General features: G+C 37.3%; 3 protein-coding genes and 1 pseudogene across 5 annotated transcripts; 1 reads left to right on the top strand and 3 right to left on the bottom strand.

The window, feature by feature from the left end:
• Positions 1 to 39: 39 nt before the first annotated feature.
• On the bottom strand, positions 40 to 8149 carry LOC111019761 (DEAD/DEAH box RNA helicase family protein). Of its 2 annotated transcripts, none has more exons than XM_022296215.2 (20): positions 6869 to 8149; positions 6712 to 6765; positions 6372 to 6484; positions 6003 to 6215; positions 5805 to 5883; positions 5306 to 5359; positions 5130 to 5204; positions 4955 to 5008; positions 4500 to 4544; positions 4315 to 4421; positions 4101 to 4227; positions 3423 to 3521; positions 2893 to 2948; positions 2690 to 2792; positions 2066 to 2194; positions 1345 to 1517; positions 1115 to 1139; positions 912 to 1027; positions 386 to 665; positions 40 to 311 (listed from the first exon to the last, which is right to left on the bottom strand). In XM_022296215.2, the coding sequence occupies exons 1-19, from the start codon at positions 8135 to 8137 to the stop codon at positions 575 to 577; spliced, it is 2982 nt and encodes a 993-aa protein (XP_022151907.2). In that variant the 5' UTR covers positions 8138 to 8149; the 3' UTR covers positions 40 to 311; positions 386 to 574. The 2 variants fall into 2 exon arrangements, with proteins under 2 accessions (XP_022151907.2, XP_022151908.2); XM_022296216.2 differs by having other exon boundaries at positions 4315 to 4409.
• A 267-nt stretch (positions 8150 to 8416) lies between these two features.
• Positions 8417 to 9568, top strand: LOC111019804 (TLC domain-containing protein At5g14285 pseudogene; annotated as a pseudogene).
• Positions 9569 to 9668: 100 nt separating this feature from the next.
• POLA2 (DNA polymerase alpha 2) lies at positions 9669 to 15125 on the bottom strand. 2 transcript variants are annotated; one of them, XM_022296275.2, is made up of 16 exons: positions 14968 to 15125; positions 14801 to 14876; positions 14404 to 14535; positions 13498 to 13864; positions 13308 to 13403; positions 12978 to 13057; positions 12742 to 12817; positions 12482 to 12658; positions 12205 to 12309; positions 12020 to 12115; positions 11842 to 11934; positions 11736 to 11771; positions 11598 to 11639; positions 10477 to 10607; positions 10245 to 10371; positions 9669 to 9997 (listed from the first exon to the last, which is right to left on the bottom strand). In XM_022296275.2, the coding sequence occupies exons 1-16, from the start codon at positions 15041 to 15043 to the stop codon at positions 9839 to 9841; spliced, it is 1869 nt and encodes a 622-aa protein (XP_022151967.1). In that variant the 5' UTR covers positions 15044 to 15125; the 3' UTR covers positions 9669 to 9838. The 2 variants fall into 2 exon arrangements, with proteins under 2 accessions (XP_022151967.1, XP_022151968.1); XM_022296276.2 differs by having other exon boundaries at positions 13510 to 13864.
• A 943-nt stretch (positions 15126 to 16068) lies between these two features.
• Positions 16069 to 18388, bottom strand: LOC111019787 (lysine histidine transporter-like 2). The gene is made up of 5 exons (XM_022296241.2): positions 18254 to 18388; positions 17252 to 18135; positions 16996 to 17087; positions 16490 to 16558; positions 16069 to 16385 (listed from the first exon to the last, which is right to left on the bottom strand). The coding sequence occupies exons 2-5, from the start codon at positions 18072 to 18074 to the stop codon at positions 16287 to 16289; spliced, it is 1083 nt and encodes a 360-aa protein (XP_022151933.2). The 5' UTR covers positions 18075 to 18135; positions 18254 to 18388; the 3' UTR covers positions 16069 to 16286.
• Between the last annotated feature and the right edge of the window lie 2197 nt (positions 18389 to 20585).

Raw genomic sequence — 20585 nt, 5'->3', positions numbered from 1 at the left:
GTCAAGATCCCTTCAAGCACTCTTGTAAAGCAAACACCATTGTAACCCCAAAAGAAAGAAGAGCGCCATTAAACATGATCCAAAGTGTTGAAGACAGGTGAAAAAAAAAAAGAACTACAGGGAAAAGGGAAAAAAGTGGTAGGACACCTATTTAGGATCACCAAAATTTGTACCATAATATACAAGTTCTGTAGTTTTACAGTACAAGTTGCATTATTCGTACGAAGTCAATGAATAAGGCAAATGGGCCTGAGCAGTCAATAAGTTTGTATAAATTACTCGGCAACTTGATGGATGGTAATGGAAACTCTCTGCACAAGAAAAAAACAGAGATTACTAGAAGTGATTAAGAAAGATGTATGAAAGTCTCTGTCAGTCGTTCTACCTTCTTCAAATCGATATTGTTTCTTCTACTCGGGACCATTAGGCTCTGTTAAGAACAAAATGGACCATCTGCTTCTAGATTGTTAATGGCAATAGCAGACTCATGATCACATTTTGTGTCAACTGCATAGCCTTTGGTTCTAGATGCTCAATAATAGTTTTGAGAAAGTTCCTGTCTGTTCATAACAAGCTAGGATGCAGCGTCCTTCCTGACAAAGTTTACGAGCTCTACCGCTGCTGCTTCTGTTACTGTCTGGAAATCGACATGTGTATACCTACCCCTGCCAATCCCAAATGCTTAAAATCAATAATGGTTTGCTTATCTTTTTGGCAAATTTTTTACTTTTCAATGTTGAAATACGGTGACAGGCTTTCTTCTTACAAGTTTAGACAAAATCAAATTTGACATGTGATTTAGTAGTGGCTCATCAGCTAAAGCATATACCAATGGCTAATTTTGTCCTTCACTCTCCAGAAAATTAAGTAATGCAAAATAATTTGATAGAAACTAAGTGAAATTATGGTACCAGAAATGAGTTCTAGACCAGATTGCTGAAGGATAGGCCGGGCTTCCAATGCCATGCATAATCCTTGCAACGGCTCTGGGAGTGAACTTAGCCTGTGAGTTGCTCTGCAAAAAGACCTGTTATAGAATAACGTAAAAAAGTTTTTTCAGCACAGCTGGTGAGCATTAACCCGTCGAAAATAAAATCGATAGTAAAGCCCTCACTTTTATATCTGCTCGCAGGAATGGGCTGCACATGAATAATACTAATGTTAGCATGATTATACCTCATGTGCAAACAGGAAATGGACATGAATGAGAATTAACAGTTACATTATTAAGAAAGAAAAATGATATTACTTAATTAGATAAGCATGGTGGTACTACCAATATTCAATATTGCATGAATTAACCGTTCATGTAATAATTATATATCAGCTCGTGGTTGTACGTACCTGCTCTGATTCATCTTATTTGGAATATCATAACTATCACCTTGCTGGAAATAAGAACAAATCTTCCCTTCCAAGCATGGTGTCTGCTGGTAGTTGAAGCATCCATGAGTCTTCTTTTCACATGAATTCACAGCCGAAGTCACTGCATCAAACATGGCGTCCAGTTTCCTAACCTGAAAATAAAATCAACCTCCTGACACATGCCGGCTTGATTTAAAGAAAAGCGTAATATATCCCCCCACTATGTCAACCTATTAGTGGACACTCACAAAGAGTAGATATCCTTGCTTGCATGTAAATTATGCGGTCTGAACAGCAGTATTTTAGCCTTAAGGTGTTAAACATTGGAAAGTTACAACAATATATCTCAATAAAACTTTTGGCGAATAAATACAAATTAACTGACGTAATGAAATGAGCCAAATATTTTGGGCTTTAATATAACTTTGCTGTGTAAGCTTTATACAGTTGAGTATATTGATTGAAAAAGAGGTGCAAGTGAACCAAATTGTGTGTAAAAGAAGGGTATATGAACGAAAAGGCTCTTCAATAACAAGTTTTTTATGGTATCATGACCATCTATTATATACTGGAATGGCAGTGTGATTTCTATACCGACTACAGAAACATGACAAACGTGATTTTGGATACTCGAGTTCTAACCTCCGAAATAATCACATTAGTAAATTAACAAATGCATAGTAGTGTCAGAATCAACCACCTTGCTAGTCTGGATCTCAGATAACCATTTTCTAAGATGTGCTGACAGAGAACAAAAATCTTCAGGAATTTTCAAAATTGTATAACAGTAGGCCAGATCCTTCATTTCGTATGTTACTTCCCCCTTCAACTAAAGAGTACAAGAAAGAAACTTATTATTACATGAAAGAAGTGGAGGAGAATAGAGATGAAGTTACAAAAGCAAAACAACTATAACACATTATTTGACTTCTAAATAACGTTTTAAATACCATGACACATCTCCAAGTTAAAGGATAAGTGAAACCAGAGCTGCATATCGCATCCATAGAATGTCAATGAACAATTAATCCAACCTTTCCAAATTATATTCATGCATGCGGCTACATTAAAAATAATTCAAAAAAAAGATGAGAATAAACGAGACCTGTTTAACATGCATTCACCATCCTCAAAACTGATAAATACTAATACATTGAGTAGCTGAGAGCAATTTTATTTTGAAATGTAAGGTTATATTGGAATAAAGCTCAAGCAATAACGGTTTGAAAATACAAACAACCCAAGTGCACTGGCCACGTTTTGTTAAAATGGACAAATAAAAAAGAGTTGATGAGAGGTGCTTTCCATTAAAAACCATCCGAACCTTAAGATTTTGCAAATGATTTGAGAGACTGGTAGCTGAAATCCCAATGCTATTGACCACCGTGATCATGTCAAAAACATGCTGCCCTTGCTTAGTTTCAGATCTGAAAGTTCCCAGATTCAATAGCTTGATTCAAAAAAGCATGTTTCTTCAAATGGTGCATAGTAGTATTAGATTGCTCGAGAACAAAACTAGGTACTCACTTCTTTAAAATTTCTGCAACAACGGTATCTTTCTCAGCAAGCATCGCTGGTGAAGTCTGCGAAAAACAAAGAACATGCAAAAACATTAAGCACTGAGAAATAAACCTATTCCTGACCCTTTTTCCAGAATATTGACTGCCACCATTACAAATTATTACTTAACCAGAGCAATTGCAGGGGCAATCTTGCCTGTCATTATTTATTATTTATTATTTATTTTCTGATAACTAGGAGTTGGAACTTTGCTCCCCTATACTCGGGGCACCTGCACCCGTCCAAAGGCCCAGACCTGGGAGACATCAAGGATTTTTGGTATTAAGCTCACTCAAAAGTTCGAACTTGAGACCTCTAACATACATTATATTTTTCGTGGTAAAAGAAGATGATTCAATATATGCTGATTACATGATATTGAACGTATGTTAGGAATGACACCATTAATTTAGTTAAAAGCTGAAAGTAATGAAGCAATCAAAATATCAATTAAGCGTTTTTAGTAAGAGAGATAAAAGAAATCGTTGAAGGCCAACCTTATGGAAATTCAAAATGCAAGTCACGTTTAACTGAGGAAGTAGACGCAAGTATTGTATTTCTCCCAGCTCCAAGTACGTTAGAATTGTAATCATCACCTGTCGGAGATAAAACCAAGTGAGAAAGAAACTTCACCTATAAATAACTTCCAGAGAAATTTTGTCCAGAGGTTCCATTTTCACTTAAAAATTCCAGCAGAAAAAGGATCTTCTTGGCTTCTATACATCAATATCATATTGCTCAATCAATTTTTGAAGCCATGAACATGTGGGAAGGATGTGTAGGGATGAAAAAGTCAGAAAAAATTACTCAACTTAAACAAACTATTTCCATTTATTAGCTTCAAGGAGTAAATACAGTCGGTAACAAATTTGCCATGGTTCTACTCCGTATCTTGATGTTTTGTTCTCAATTGTATAGTATTTCTCCAAATTGTCGTTCATGCTGTTGCATCTATTCTTCCTTACAGGTTTGTTATTGGAATTTTCTGTTCAGAAAAGATTTCAGTGATGCTAGACTTGCCTAATCCTTCATTTATAGACACGCACAGCCAACATACATTCATATGAAATTTTGGACTAGATCCCATTGCGATAATAACAGTTGAGTTTGTCGGCTAAATGAATTAAAGCAATACTAGGAATTCAAATAGTTGCAAAATAGTAGAAGAAAGTGACCTCTTCTTTTATATCAAATTTACGAGACGCAGGTTCTTTGACTATTGAACACACTTTTCCACACAAGTTCTTATCAGTGAATACTTCACTGAGAAATTTGTTTATATTGTATTCATCAACTCCATCACTGTTCATAAAAAATTTCAAGTCAGTTCCAGAATAATCTAATCCGAGTATAACTAGCAAAACAGGAGACAATTTATATTCACATGACCTGTGCATAAGACTTCGAAGCTTGAAGTATGTGTCATTATCAAGAAATAGATGACAGTATGATAATCTACCATCCCGACCAGCACGCCCTATCTCCTGCAAGAAATGCTTCATTTATCCATATAAAATATTCATCACATACATGTCAACTTGAAAAATGAACAATATTTAGAAGAAATTACTGACTTGAACATATTCCTCCAAGCTTTCCGGCATGCTATAATGGATTACCTGGAAAGATTTAACTTACACATTTTACTATTTAAATCTGATTGTTCATGTAGTACACATTCCAAAACCAATAAAAGCTAAATTTGATGCCGAGTACATTTATCTCATGAGTACAATGGGGTCCATATAAGTGGCTATAAATTATTATAACCCACAAAGATGTGGAATTGATGTATTCAAATTACTCCAAAATCGGATCACTCCTTATTTTATGTACAAATACAACCATGAAAAACCAAGATCATATGTTTTTTTATTTATGGCATTACTGACATGGAGCATCTTTAGAGAGATTAGTGGATAGGATATAGAAAGATGTTCATACTGCTATTTCATTGTTAGTTAACCACTTTAATATATCCGGAATATTGAGGGAGAAAACAATTTGAAAATGCTGGCTAAATTCTTACAGCGCCAACATCCCTCTTGTCAAGTCCCATGCCAAAAGCCACAGTTGCAATAACCTTTTAAAAAAAAAGTGACAGTCAATGTATTGCAAAAGGAAATAATTCTTTTGCATTTGTATGCATGCATACAAGCATATTTACGCACACACATATATAATATAAGAATACGATATCTCACCACTTTAATCTTGTTTGAACAAAAGTTCTCTTGTATGTGTTTACGATCTTTAGCTGGAAGACCGCTGTGATAACTCTAATTAGCAATATGAAACAACAAATCAGATTTACTTTTCAAAGGCCCAAAAAAACAGATAGTGGATATTTATTCATAATTAGCTGAGTTGCAGAAGTAACCTTTGCAGAGATGCCATTATCACACAAGTATCTGCTTATCAAATCAGTTTCGGACTGCAACACCAAAGTAGAGAAGCAATCATGGGTAACTAAAAGTTCAAAACTAATCTAGCCAATTAATGAAACTGAGAAATACTATCAGGTCACTCTGCACGATGAACAGACAAATTCAGCCAGGGGATTCAACGACCATTTCCCCTCCAAAAGATACTTAATTAAGTAGCAAGAGGACTGTTATGGCTACTGCACGATACAATGAACAGTTCAAAGATATTGAAAAAAATTTGCCCATTCAGGAACTCAAATAAATGGGAAAAGCCACAAGAATATTAGTTTGAGCGTTTCACTTCAAACTCACTCAAAAGACATGCTGTGTCTAGATACCTAGAGGCTGTGCTTATGTTGCATCCCAAATTCTATGTAGTTATAAAAATATATCATTGGCAGATAAATTTCAGAATAAACAAAGCATTTGAAACACTCAAGTACACAAACAAACCTGAAACTTGCAGTATATAATAATGCTCTGAACTTCAGTTATGGGAGAAGACTTGATTAGCATCAGTAGATCTTTCACCCTTATTTTCAACACATTCACCAAATTAAATTTAAACATTGAAAGGGTTAAAAGGATCCATATGAGAAAGATAAAAGGGTTGTGAAGGAGACAAATCAACTCTTAAGATTTAATACTTGCCTGTTTTTACTCATTGAAACTGACAACTGTAGATTTGTCCTCACAGTAGACTTGAGAATGAGATTGTCTGAATGAATTTCTAATGCGGTCATGATTGCTTGAATAGTTGCAGTATTTGCCGTTGCAGTCATTGCAAGAATGCAGTTAACGTTGAGTTGAGCACGAAGTAGAGATGCTCTAAGCCTCATATATGATGGTCGAAAATTGTGTGACCTGGTAAAATCAAATTGAATAAGTTAGATTAGACTAGTTCATTCATGCCATTGCATATACTGAAAGCCAGAGGCTTCGGAAATGAAATGTCTAAATAAGAAAATGGTGCTGGTCTAAACGAGGCTCAAACATTCTTGAAATGGGGAGTCAACTTGCCATTCAGATATGCAGTGTGCCTCATCCACCACAAGAAGTGATACCACTAAGCCGCCAGAAAATATTGACAGAAAATCTGTGTTCTGAAACCTTTCAGGTGAAACAAAAAGCACCTGAAAAATATATAAGAGCTTAACCACGTGATAAGTGATGACAAACTATACATCATCAAGTCCCAGTTGTTCTAATCCAAGGACAAAAGACGAGGAGTACTTGCAACATGTAATACAAGATAATGATTTAATGGATTCATCTAATGAAAATTACAAGAAAAAGTCGTGATAATGATTTGCATGAGAGAGAGAAAAGGATAAGAGTTTTTTCATTCATGTGGAGATACCTTCATCGTCCCTTGAATAAGCAGCCTCACTATTTCAGATACTTCTTCAGGTCTCTAAAAATACATAAGTGTTAAGTTGCACTCTTTAACATTTTGTCAACATACGAGTGCAAAAAAATGTTTAAAAAGCTTGATAGAGAAATAGAGCAACGACCACCTGACTGCTGCATAAGAAACCACCCTGAATTACAGGTGGCAATTGTTTTATCTGATCGATCATTAATGCCACCAAAGGACTGACAACCACGGTTATCCCAGGTAGAATCATTGCCGGTATTTGATAACAAATCGATTTACCAGCACCAGTGGGCAAAACAACCATCGTGGATTTCTTGGCCAGCACCATCTTGATTGCTTCCAACTGACCATCTTGGAAAGAATCATATCCATAAACTAACTTCAACAGCTGCACCAAGTTATCATTAGATGGGTCATTCCGCACGTTGGATATAGTCTCTTCAATGGTAATGGGATCAAATTTCGCTCGTCCATTGCCCTGCTTCTGCTTCTGTTGCGTTGTTTCTGTAACCAAACCATCTTCATCGCATAAACCAGCCGTCTCGAGGCAATCTTCAGTTTTTAATTTTGTCTTAGTCCTTCTATAGGGCCGGAAACTACCCCGTTGGCCGTAATTTCTCCCGCTGGTTTTCTTAACAAATTTCCGTTTCCTGCCATTCATGTTAAGTTTCACGAAGTTTCCTTCACCTCCACATTTGCGCACTTTGACTGGCGGAACAGGTACACGAGCTCCTATCAAGTTAGGATGTTTCCTAACGAACTTCACTGGATTCGCGGGACTAAATAATTCATCTTTAGTTCCCCAATCAGCCGTTGAACAACTGGCGATCTCAGTTTCAACATTGTTCTGCTGGCTCGGCTCCGATAAAGACCGATCATCCTCGGAAGTCTCAAGATTAAGACAGGATCTACGGAATTTCGAGAACGAAGAAGATTTTGAGAAGAAGCCGGCTGGAAGCATCTCCATTGATTCGGAGGACGAAATTGCACGAATCTGATCAGACGCCCGACGGATTTGAAACGGCAGTGTTGGAAGGGGAGTCCAATCTGGTGGAGGCGATTCATCCTTGGACGGTTTCGCATCGGGTGATGGGGACCGTTTAGCAACCCTGGGCCTGGAGGAGGATTTTGGGGGTTTCGATCTGACATGCGCGAGTGAAGAAGAGGCTTTACTGAACCTACGATTGGCATTGGAGGCTGAAGTGAGCGAAAGAGACGGCGGCGGCGGCGGATTTGGAGTTCTCGGAGGAGTGGCGGAGACGTGAGAGACGTCTGAGCCTGAATCGGAATCGGAATCCATATTGGCTAATGGCGACGGAAAATTGGAGGGAGAGCAACGGCTGATGAAGTGGCGATGGTTTTCGTTTTCCCGCCAAATCCCCTCAACTGGGCCGAATCCACCCATCATATTTTGTTTTTTCCAACTATGGCCTCTGATCTTATTCATAGGATTTGATTTTAAAATTTTCTATTTTAATTCTTCCCTTGTCTGTTAGTTTAAATAATTTTAAATTAACCATTTATTTAGTATTTTGAGTTTTTATTTTCCTATGATTTATGGTTTACAATTTCTTTTTCATAGGACTTTAGGAGGGCTCCTTCTTCTAATATTATGTTTCATAAATCACTTGAATTCGTGTATATCAAAATTAACATGATCTATTAATCTCACCATCATTCTAATTCATAATTCAATAAATGTCAGTCCTACCTAGACTCTCTTTATTTACCCTATGTATACTCTCAATACGATGATATCACAGTAAAAGAGTGCGTAATACTAGAAATTTTCTTGCTATTTCACAATAGGAAATCAAAGACATGTCAGTCAATATAAAAAATCTTGCACGATACTAAAAAGTCTAATCCACATTGGACTCGGATTCTTGAAATCTTTGGATAATTCTTCATGACGCAGATATATAAGACTGCCCCGACACCGGCCCAAGGGAGATCATACAGTAGCGTTGCTTTTGCTTTGAAGAAAGCCTGTTCTTTTCGTCCTGAAAATTGTTCGAATATCCCATCACCCATATAGCATAACTTGTACCCAGTTTTTGCTCCTCTGTCATTCGCAATTTCCATATCGATGGAGGCTCAAATTCTAGAGATCCCATTCCCATTATTGGCAGTATTCTTCTTAATGTTTCTATTTATGTATCTGTTTGGTTACTTGGTCGTGTTCCGGAGCTGGGGGCCCAAGCACAGGCTAGAAGCCGCGAGCAGCTTCATGTCACTCGCCCATGGCACTCCCGCTGCTGCCATGGCCATTCTCGCAGTTCTCCACGCCCCCAACGCCGGGGATTTTGCCGCTCTGAATACCAACTTCCAGGGCCTTGTTCTCGAATACAGTATAGCTTATTTCCTGGTGGATCTTCTTCACTATGTACTGTTTTATCCACGTGACTTGGTTTTCATCTGCCATCATTTGGCCGTTATTTATGTGTTCGTGACCTGCCATTACTTGGTGCATCATGGGGCCGTGCCAATTCTGGTGCTTCTGGTGCTGGCTGAGCTCACCAGTGGGTGTCACAACGCTTGGGGCCTCGCGGGTTACAGGAGAGCTGATGCACCCGCCGCCGCTAAGTTTCAGGACGCTCTGTCCCCATATTTCTATACCTATTACAGCACTCTCAGAGGGGGCCTGGCGCCTGTTTTTCTGCACAAGATGGGAATATTTTATGTTAGTGGTGCGGCTGAGAATGTGATTCCCAAGTGGGCATGGATTTCGTGGATGGGTGTAATTGCAACTGCTATATTGGTTAGTATATTGTGGATTGGAAACCACTGGGCTCTCTGGTTTCGCCAGAGAAGACATGGCAAAGTAGTGTGAATACATTTTAGCTTTGGACTAAAATCCATTTAGTTTAGAGTAGAGAAAGCAGTAGAGTAGGTGGATGCTTTTGTTTATGATAATCTTAAAAATTTCTACATGATGCTTATATGCAATTGATATACTTATAAACAAATTAGTTCATTGTTTGAAAAAAGTTACTGATATTTTGATCAGCTCTCGTTTCTAAGATATGGTACAGTGAGTGAATTTCAATACAATGGGTTTTCATATTTGAAAATAATGACGAAAGACAAACGCTCTGCTCTTCCGTTTTCATATGCTGACAACTGCAGCATTTATCTGGTCCGGCGCACCAAAGTAACTAAGCTCTACAAAAGTGCCCCCTCCTTCGCCCTTGGCCAGTCTTCCGGGATTCACACATACGCAGCTCGCTCGCTCTTCCTCTGATCCTCCTTCACCAAGGGATATAACCTGATACAGAATGAAGTCATTGAAGCTCTTAATAACATGTCCGTTTTATCTGCTTACGGGCAGAAATAAGAAGGTTAAACTCCAGTCATTGATCTAGAATGTATAACACGTGTAATAAAATTGCCACCCTTTTACTTTAATCATTGACTTAGTATTGACAATGAACAAATTAATGCAAGATAAGAAGACAAAACTGACAATACTACGTAAAATGTACAGTAATAAAATAAAGTGGACAGTCATTTACCTTCACGAAGTGTTTCATGTCGGATGGAAGAATAAGAATATCGGGTATTACAGAGATGTCAAGAGCTTCTGCGGCAAGTGAAAAGTCCAGTGGAACTCCTTCGGCTGGAGGGTATAGAGGATAAAAGCTGGTTTGCATTGCGAACAAGTGAAACAAGAGAACCGTAAGATAAAGAGAACACTATATTAATACGTTGGATATCCAACATTCTTGTGTCCAACATAAAACATGCCTTCGCTGGCGAAGTATATGACTTGCAAGTGTGCTCAGACGGTCATTGGTTGATCCCTTGGTTAGGTTTCTCGACAGTTCTTCTCCACTAAGGTGTCTGAGAATATCCGTCGTGCAGCAGGCTATCTTTACCTGAAACCATTATGGATGGAAATATACATGAGACGTCGGTTATGTATTCTTGAACTTTTACTATTATTGCGCCACTGCGTGCATGTAATAACTAAGAAAGCTCGGTAGTCTAGGTTTCAAACAATTAAGACGTCAATATTTGATTATATCCCTATAGCCAGCTAAAAGATGCTTAGCCAACAGACTTTGCACAAACCGAAACATGGTTTATTATATTTGCCTATATTTTAGAACTCTGTTTAAAACTAATAAAAGCAGATATCACGTGGCATTCCTATCAGTCTTTCTTTCCGATCCCTCCTCCCTCCAATTAAAAGATAACAAAAGGATAATAACCAAATCAACTGCAGAAGGGAATCCAGTTAGGAAATCAAAAGGATCTTCCATTCTCCCATTATGCATTGGATTGTTTTTACTTTGTCAGAATTCCAAAAGAGAAGGGCAAGAAGAGATAAACGAGGCGCCACGTCTATATTTGTTTTCTACAAAAGGGTAATAAAATACTATTAACTTTTTTTCCATTTTTCCTTTCTGATGAGAATTTAAAAACTATCTCATGGTATAAACTCAGCAAGTGCAGGTGCACGATACCCGGAACTAAATGTAATTATTCATTTATAAGAAATAGAATACTAATGGTCTGTTATTGAAATTTCTACTCCAGCACAGGCGCATACATCATGGACAGACTAACAGCGATGATGGTCTTAGTTGGATCAATCTTTTTTTGTTTTGCTTTGTTATCTGTTGGTGTTTATTTTTTCGAAAGGTTTTTTCGAAAGGATCTGTTGGTGTTTATTTACAATGTAGCATCCAGCTCTTGTTCTTTCCCATTTTTCTTTCTTTTCGTATTAAAAACAGCCAGCTACTAATTGAAAACCAGTGATGGGGAACTTCAAACTTCTAAGTTTCTGACATAGGAAAATCTTGATCAAAATAAGAAATTCGTAGAAAACTTGTTTGAAACACAAAGACGTATCCATGTTTTACCTGATTTGCTTCCAGAATGCCTGGGTTTGGGAGACAGGAAATCTGGACCAAAGCAACATAGTTTCAACAGTACGCATAACTCAAGATAATGAAGCTCCATAAAATTTAGAAGTAACTCAAAGTCTACGAATAAATTACCTGAAGTTTAAGTTCAGATGGAATGTCAAAAGCAGGCTGCAGAACAAGGTGATCTTTAATAATTTAATCATTTAAAAGCTGATAGATCTGCCTCAACAATTTATACCTGAGGGAAAACTTCGGCATGATTAGCATCCCTTACAGATGGCATCAACAGTACACGTGCATCAGGACCCATGTGTTCTGCATAATCTTGCACCTGAACAAGATGAAGCCAAAATTAAAAGAAAAAAAAAGGAACGTATAAATTATTTCAAAGTCAAGCACACCATGTTAGTTATTACCCTTCTGAGAATTTCAAAGTTAAAAAGTTCCTCCAAGCTCATCTCTACAATTCCTCTCTTGATATCAGAATGCTCAGAATCAACAAATGGCCCAAGCTAAAACAACATAAAACGTCAATGACAAGAACTTCTGACAACAATGACAGGTCATTTCATAAAAACAAAAGATCTGAATGAGCATTTACCAATATTAGTAGCTGAGGAAGCTTCCTTCTTGCATATGCTAATAACTCTGTCAACGGCTCAAACAATAAGTTGTCTGTTGTTGTATAGGGGCCTGATGCAATAATCTGTTTAAAAATATTTCAAGTGCGTATTAAACATGTTAATAGATCAGGAATATTAACCTGTTCTAATGTGCTACTAACTAGAGATATGATACAAGAGTTAGGATACATGATCCAACGATGACTGGTACAAAAGGTGACTGAAAAAACATCAGGAATTTACAAAAATACACACCATTGATAATTTTGACTGTGTAGAAGATTGATCCATTGGCTGGATATCATGGTTCAAAGCTCTCTTCTTTGCTGGAGGTAGAATGGGGTCAACAGTGGCAGACAAAGGAAAATAATCTACAAGTTTGGATGCAATCAAGCAGTGTCCACTAGGATTATGCCCTTCAATACCTACTACCTGCATGAATTCAATTTTTGTAGGTAGGTATGTATGTCGGATGATGATGCTATTAAAAGTAGTATTTACATTGCAGTCCGTACCTGGCCAGGAAAGATTGAAAACTGGTTTAAGTTTTGTAATTCTAGACGAACTCGCTGCCCCCCTGAATGCTCAAAACTAAATAAGAAAAAACAAATCTCGAAGTTTAGTAGATCATAGATGACATAACTACCAGTAATATAGTATTTGTATTGTTTACTTCCAAAATGGAAACAGTAGCGATAATAGAAAAGTAGTGCTCCTAAACAGCAGGAAAATAAACAATATATAATAATACCTGCATTGTAACAAGGTGGACTTATCGTTTAAGTGTCCTTCACCATCACAACAGATCATGCCTACTGCAAACATGCTTTTCTGACACGGGATCACACGTTTAGACTTGTGGTATCACCAAGCAAGCTAAGCATTTACTCAGAAAAAGTGTATTGTGATTTGCAGTCATAAAATTGTAGGATAAAAATTCAAACACGAACAGCTAGATGACCTCGATTGGATTTGTAGAATAAATCCTAAAACCTAAGCTACCCAGCTCTCAATAAAAATTTTACATGCACTTAAATTCAGAGAGAAATCGGGCAAGAGTGAAATAATGAAATTAAACTACCTGCGAAGCCGCTGTAGGGTCCACTGCTTCCTCATATTGCCCAGATGCAGAAAGAGCTTTGGCATACTTCATGATTCGGTTATCAAGAGCATTAGACTATAAAATCAGAAACTAAATTATTTTAGAACATATACTAAAGTCGTGATCGTGCCATTGAATCAAATTCAATGCTATGAAAAATAGTGAATACCCTATCTTCAACCTTGTCATGCATGAACCTGAAATTGTCTTCAAGTCCAGATCCTGATCCAAGGACTGTCAAGGAGCATCCTTGTAGGGGTTGAACCTTCTTGATGATTGCATCCTCATCATTCTCGCAATTATCTTCCTTTTCAGGAGTCTCGTTATCAGGCACGCCATTAATGCTGAACCTCACAACAAATTTTTCTCTTCTTTGGCCGAAGGGTGTCACATGCTTTGAAGGCTTCCCCGAAGAGAACAAGCCTTCATTTGTGTAAGGTGTTGAGTCAAATCGCTCCTTGTGGAGGCTCTGAGATTTCCCATTTGGAGTTTTAAGAATGTCTTCGTTTGTATCTTCATCCTCGTCATTCAAAATCCTGAACAGATTGTATTTTATTACTTTCTTACGGTAATACTTAGAGATATTTGTCAGCCGAATAGGGAACACGACTAAAATTTCAACAAGAGACAAGTACCAACTTAGTTATATTATATGTATTATTAATGAACAGTTATTATTTGGGTTTGATGGTGTCACTTGAAATCTTTCACTAAATTGTGAAAGAGTTATTTCATCAAGTACTGAAAAGATTTACAAACCTGGTACAAATAGGCAATTTACCGAACTTAAAGGTACCTAACAGAATGCCTCAAGACTTATGTCTTGCCTCTCGTGAGAAAGAGTCTCGAGGTCGCCTTAAACCTTTTAAAGCATTGCCACATATCGCCATACTAGTACGTCATACTTCATAAAATTGCTAAAGAAACCATGTGCGTATATTGACACCACAATTATAGGATAGTGAGCTATAGATGGTGAAAAGCAAAAGATCAATATCATTCTACGTTGTGTGGAATTTGTGCTTGCTTATTACGTAAAGCAGAAAAATAAGAAAATATTGAAAATAATCCATACATGTCCACATCTTTGCTCGAATAAATATGAAGATCCGGTTCCCCTTTAATGACTGCTTGTTTTTGCTCATTTTGTAAATGTTGTAAAAATCCATCCATCTGTGAAATCTGTACCACTGACCCATCTAATTGCCTGTCCAAGACATTCAATTAGCTTGTAACCGAGAAACAATTATCCTCGAACTCTTCAGAAATGGAAAAACATTCACAAAATAAAGACAAAACCCAGAATTCGAGCTTCGGAGCTAAATAATATCACAAAATCAAGTTGCTTTCTACTGCTGCCCTTGGGGGAAAAAAACAAAGGCCTCAGAAAAGTTCTAAGTGATAATTAGACAAGTAGATGTTAAATTGTAGGACCATCGGAGATATGAAAATAGTTCAGAAGAAGCAGTCACCTGTTGAGATAGTAAACTTCCCAGCTAGAAACTATATCCGAAGGCTTTAGATTGTAATTAACACAGAACGTGAGACCTAATGCAGAAGATGGAAGAATCGCCACGCCACGCCTCATTAGTATCCAACCGTTGACATAAAACAAACAAAAAAGACAAGCTGAGCTTACATTTCTTGAGAATCTCTTCCTCTTCATCGAACGTGAAACCACTCCTCTTGAACTCTGCTCCGATCTCTTCTTCCATGGCAGTGCCTCTAATCGCAGTATTTTAGGGTTTGAAAAGATCCCGCGGTTTCTCTTTTGAGTTGCCAGAAATTGGAGGGAAAAGAGAGCCTTCAGTAACTTATAGTAGTAGCGTAAGTCGGTTCGGTTTTTCATGAGAAAAAACGATCAATTCAGTTGTATTGTATATATAGTAAGACCGACCGAGTCGGTTCGCCTTCCCTCGACCCTACTGATCCATATGTCGAGTAATCCCATTTTTACCCTTCATAATGACGATAATGCTTTGGTTCAAATTACTGCTTTTTTTTTTCCGAACCCGACGACTTTCCTCTACCCGTATGCATTGATCGATCGGTTCTATCGATTTGTTGATTAAACCGACAGTTGAAAAAAAAAATAGGATTCACAAATCAAACCAAAAGAAAAAACATTAATGTAAAAAAAATTAAATATACTTTTTAGAATTTCAAACCACGATTTTTAAAGTTAAAAGATTAGTGAGCTTGCGCTGCAGCGGAGATTTGAGAATAGGGGGTGGGGGTGGGGGCGGCGTGAAGGTAGAACAAAAAATAAACCCTAATTATTTTATTAACTAAATTATAAAGTTAGAAAAAATGTAATTTCTTTTTATTAATACAGATTTGGTCGGTCGATGTTCACTGCCATCGATCGGTCCGTTCAATGTTTCGAATCCATATGCCCACCCCTATTTATAACTATTCGACACCATTCATAACTCTACTCTTTATAAATTTAGTAGTATAAACTAGAGTAGGGTAACGTGGGTATGTTTTATTAATTATACAATGAATATTAACAATAATAGAATAAATTGATTCATTTTTTATCCATTCCTAACTGAAATTTTAATAGTAAATAATTGCACTTTTAACTTATTTAAACTCGAATAAACAATATTTAATTTTTTACGAAAATGAATTAGAATCCATGATAATATGAGTTTTTTAGTCAAATAATAATATAATGAAATTAAATAAAACTAACATTGAATGACAAATAAACAGATAACACATAGCTCCAGCCTTCCATTTGAATAACAGCTTCCATTTCTCCAACGAGTGCATGTATAAAATACAATTCTTTGTTTTGAAATTATTGTAGCTGGCTTCCCTTGCATGTTTTGGTACTTAATTAATGTACATGCAGTGCACAACATTAGTGTCCTAGAAATAGAGCATGGGTGTGCTAAAAAAAGAGTACATTATTTGGATTATGGAATTATGAATATTGCAATGATTGGTTCATGAGAAAAACTTGTAATTCTTGGCCGAAAGCAAGAGTGTTCTCAGCCCGCCGATGGGCGAAAGGACCATCAACATCACTCCTAACACGATGCATATCTGAGACACAAAGTTAGAAGAAAAATACGTTAAAAAAGATGGAGATTGGGGAAAAGCAAATAATGGAGATAGGCTATGGTAAGGTTAATCAGAAGGTTTTATACCCAATTTATGATCCAAGATAAGCTGAATCTCTTGGGCTTGCAAATCGCCAACCACATGATGCAGGGGAGCTGCAATCATAGAGAAAAGTAAAAATTATAATTTAGTGTCAAAATTCAATAGGTATAAAATATTCATATAATCCTACTAGAATAGTGGGGAATCCGATAGGAATTCTAATTTCATCAATGTTATGGAAGGTTGGTGTCAAAATTGCTTTTGGGTCAGAAAAAAACATAAAAAAAAATAATAAAAATGCAAAAGCATAGAATTATTTTTTAAAATATAACGAATTATCAATTTTTTTTAATGATAAGAGAACCTATGTATCTTCCAATACTAAATACTTTATATATAGTCTTTATTTTCTCACTAGACCAAAAACGATCTTGGATGAACACCATTCACCCTGACATTGTTGCAAAGCATTCCTTTCAAGATTTTAATCATCTTAGTTTGTAACAATTTGAATTTATCGAGCTTTTAAGTTTATGGGTAATTTGCTTACATAGTATGTAGTGGGAGCAAAAGCAAGGCCTCCAAAGAAGCCAAGCAGGCCACCGAAGAACGGCACAGCTATGCCCACGAGCATGGTAAATGCTGCAATCAAAGAAGACCAATTAAGGAATTGCCTAAACTCAAACTCAAACTCAAAAAATTTCCCTAAAACGAAAAGATAACGTTGGAGTGTATTAAGAATGAATAAACCCAGTCGAATAAATTTAATTCATTTATATAGATCGGAATGGAATGAACTCACTCACCAACATATGTGGTTCTGGTGATGAAGAGAAGCCTGAAACTGGGCGTGAACTTCAACCTTTTGACCAGCACGGTCTCAATCATGTCAAACACAGGCATTGCATAAACTTGGTAGCTCCCAATCACATGGATCACCACGAACATATTGGCCGTAGCGATGAGCCACGCGGGTTTCTCTAAAGAAATCAGGACATTGTCTTCAACAGAGTTCCCGAACATCCAATACCCAATAAACGCCACAGGGAAATAGCAGAGAGCCACCACCAAGTAAGCCAAAACCACCCCTTTCCACATCGGCCCTTTCGACGGCCTCTCCGGCGTCGACGGAATCGTGGCTTGGATCTCCAGCACCACGTTATGCCCCGCGAACGCGAACGCCACTTCCCCGAGCCCGCTCAGGAAGTGGAAAACGGCGTCGGATCTGGTGTCCCCCATGGAGCCGTAGTCCACGTTGGGCTGCACCCCTTTCTCCAGCGACGCGACCCACGCGATTGTGGAGTAGCTCAGGGACATGACGGCGGCGGCGAGGGAGACGCCGGAGATGGAGTTGAAATTGGGGAGGTGGGACAGCACGAAATGGACGGACGCGAAGATTACGATGAAGTAAGAGGTTCTGATTTCTCTGCAGTTTGGGCAGACGGTGTCGTGGAATTTCTTCAGGGACTTGCCGCCGGTGACCATGTACACGATGTTGACGCCCACTTCCACGGTCAGCTGCTGCGGGACCACGATCCAGAGGCCCAATTTCTCGCCGAACGCGTACTGGCCCAGCTCGTGGTACCGGTCGAATCTCCTCCCCGGCACCATCTCGTGCATCTCCACCATCTACCACAGGGTGTACAGCGTTATGATCCACGACAGAACCATAATCACCGTGCCCGGTCCCCTGCATAGCCAAATTTATTTGAATTGAACTGAATTGAATTGAAATGGGGTTTTGAAAAGATTTGAAATTTTCGAATTTGAATTGGGGGTTTTGGAGAGCAGAGGAATGTGTAATGCACCATCCAAGCTCGGCCATGGCGTAAGGGAGGCTGAGAACGCCGGCGCCGACCATGGCGGTGACGTTGTGGAAAGCGGCGTACCACCATTTCGCATTTCTCGACGAAGTGATCGGAAGCCAGTCGTCGATTGCCTTCTGATCGGCAGCTGGTTCACCGTTCTGCGGCGGATCCTGATTAGTCATTTTTTTCCCAAATGGACTTTACAGCAAAATGCCAATGCGATCGATTATAATGTAATGAACAACAAAAGAAAGAGAGTAAGATGGGTGAGTTCGAGAGGACTCTAAGATCTAACTCCGGTCGTGTGGTGCCACAACAAAACGATGAGTTTTGTGTTGGTGAGTGGCGTGTAGTGTAGCTGCCATATTTAAAGGATCTGAACACACAATCTATAATTAGTGTGTTCTTAAACGTAGGGTCGACGAGGTGTGTATGGTCTGTCATTAGATTACCTTCCATGGGGGGGGGGGGGGGGGGGGGGCGTGGGCTGTCCTCTTTTGAATCTACCGAGAATCCGATTACTGAGGCTGTCTTGTTTGGTGTGGTAGTTGTTTGGTTACAAAAATCAGTAAATTGGGTGCCTAAACTGTCATGTTTTTCTGCCTAATTTAACCACGGGAACGTTTAGAAACCCAAGGTTTTAAATGTTGATTTCAATGGAAATATAGATGTTTTAATTTGTCGATAGAAGAAATATGGATAAAATATCAATGTCCATAGATATTTCTGAAAAAAAGATAAAAATAAAACATTTGTAAAAACTATTTAAATTAACAAAATAAGCCTTTCATCATTTTTAAATATTTATAATTATTAATACTAATATTATGTCAATATTAGTGAGATTTTATTGATATTTTATGTTTTGTCGATTTTATTTTGTAATATTATAAAAATATCGATTTACCTCTCATGTCAACGTCAAATACATGAAATTATCAATGAAAATGTCGATATGTGATATTTAATACTATGCTCCCAATTATGTTGTGGTTGTAATATTGAATCAATTTTCCATTTTTGTATTTTTAGAATCTAGAATTTAATTGGGTTAAATGATATTCCAACTATGGTTTTTAGAGTCAACTCCAGTCATACTTAGGTTGTTGATTTGAATTCTCATCGTGTTTGTAATGAAATATTACAAAAAAAAGAATAATAATAAAGAAAAATTCTATGTAACATTTAAAAAGGAAAAAAAATATATTACATAGATATAGTTAACCGGTTAAGACATCTATCTTTGATCATCGCTCCTTCACGAAGCGTTAAAGAAAAAAAAAAACAAATTTTATTACACAGACGTATAGCTTGGCTTTTAGAATCATGAGTTAAAATGGAAAATTTTACACAGTCACGTGATAGGTTTTAAGACCCAACTATATTTTTGATGGAATCCCCTTCCATGCCATACATCTAATTTAATGCATTTGTAAAAATAACAACCAGGTTGAATAATTAATTCATTTGTATCGAAATTTATACCGATTATGACAAAAGTTAAAATACAACAATAAAAAATCTATCACAAAAAGATTTATTTTTTCCCTTTTTGTAGTATAATATATAAAAGTAGAAATTCAAATTCGAGATGCATGTATCGTGTTCTGGTTAAGAAAAAAGTACAAGGATTACATTAATTATGATGATAAATATACAACTCTAGTTTATGTAATGGGAAAATTATGCAGATTCATATATAAAAGAAAATGATATTAAATGATTTTTGGGAGGCCAACTTGAGCATGGTTCAATAAGTTAAGACATATGTTTGATTAGAAGATCGTGAGCATGAGATTGTGAGTTCGAATTCCCTACCCAACATGTTATACTAAAAAAAATCAAGGTCAAAGCTTCTCAAGACCAGTTGTTTTAGAGTTATTGACAATTAATATCTCTATTTATTTTTCAGTTTTTTTTTTTTTTATACGAGAGAATGAGAGGGAAGCACTTTTTGAAATGTTTTATAAAATTAATAATTCCATTGTTTAAGAACTTAAAACCTTCTGGCTTAAAAAAAAAAAAAAGGAGAGGGATCAAATACATTAACATCTAATAATGTGATCACAGAAATGAGTAATTCTACGTATTCAGTTACCAGAATGCATAGACCAGTTCATCCTTATAGGCGAAAAGACGTTAAAACCAACAACGTTGGCATCGAACAATCGGTATGATTGTTCCTTACTTCGGTAACCCAGATTCAATCCTCTCGAAAACTAATACTTATTGATTCAAAGGAAGTTTTAGAAAATAGAGGCATCTCATCCAACTGAATTCAAAATTAGACGACACCCCGTCAGATCGGACTTCGTATGATTGTTCTACCGTG

This window comes from Momordica charantia (assembly GCF_013281855.1).
Source record: "Momordica charantia cultivar OHB3-1 chromosome 9 unlocalized genomic scaffold, Mcharantia_2.0 BLBB01000009.1, whole genome shotgun sequence".
Classification (NCBI taxonomy): Eukaryota; Viridiplantae; Streptophyta; class Magnoliopsida; order Cucurbitales; family Cucurbitaceae; genus Momordica; species Momordica charantia.
Note: the sequence above shows the minus strand (reverse complement) of the source record. Positions and strands in the feature narration are given on the sequence as shown.

Coding starts and splice junctions, on each gene's coding strand:
- LOC111019761 (XM_022296215.2), bottom strand. CDS start 8,137: ATGATGGGTGGATTCGGCCCAGTTGAGGGGATTTGGCGGGAAAACGAA. Junction 6,485..6,711: donor TTATTCAAGGGACGATGAAG/GTATCTCCACAT, acceptor TATATTTTTCAG/GTGCTTTTTGTTTCACCTGA. Junction 4,422..4,499: donor GCTTGGAGGAATATGTTCAA/GTCAGTAATTTC, acceptor GGATAAATGAAG/CATTTCTTGCAGGAGATAGG.
- POLA2 (XM_022296275.2), bottom strand. CDS start 15,043: ATGGAAGAAGAGATCGGAGCAGAGTTCAAGAGGAGTGGTTTCACGTTC. Junction 12,116..12,204: donor TTCCTCAGCTACTAATATTG/GTAAATGCTCAT, acceptor ATGTTGTTTTAG/CTTGGGCCATTTGTTGATTC. Junction 11,772..11,841: donor ATGCCGAAGTTTTCCCTCAG/GTATAAATTGTT, acceptor CTTGTTCTGCAG/CCTGCTTTTGACATTCCATC.
- LOC111019787 (XM_022296241.2), bottom strand. CDS start 18,074: ATGGTGGAGATGCACGAGATGGTGCCGGGGAGGAGATTCGACCGGTAC. Junction 16,559..16,995: donor TTGCTCCCACTACATACTAT/GTAAGCAAATTA, acceptor CTATGATTGCAG/CTCCCCTGCATCATGTGGTT. Junction 16,386..16,489: donor TATCTTGGATCATAAATTGG/GTATAAAACCTT, acceptor TTTGTGTCTCAG/ATATGCATCGTGTTAGGAGT.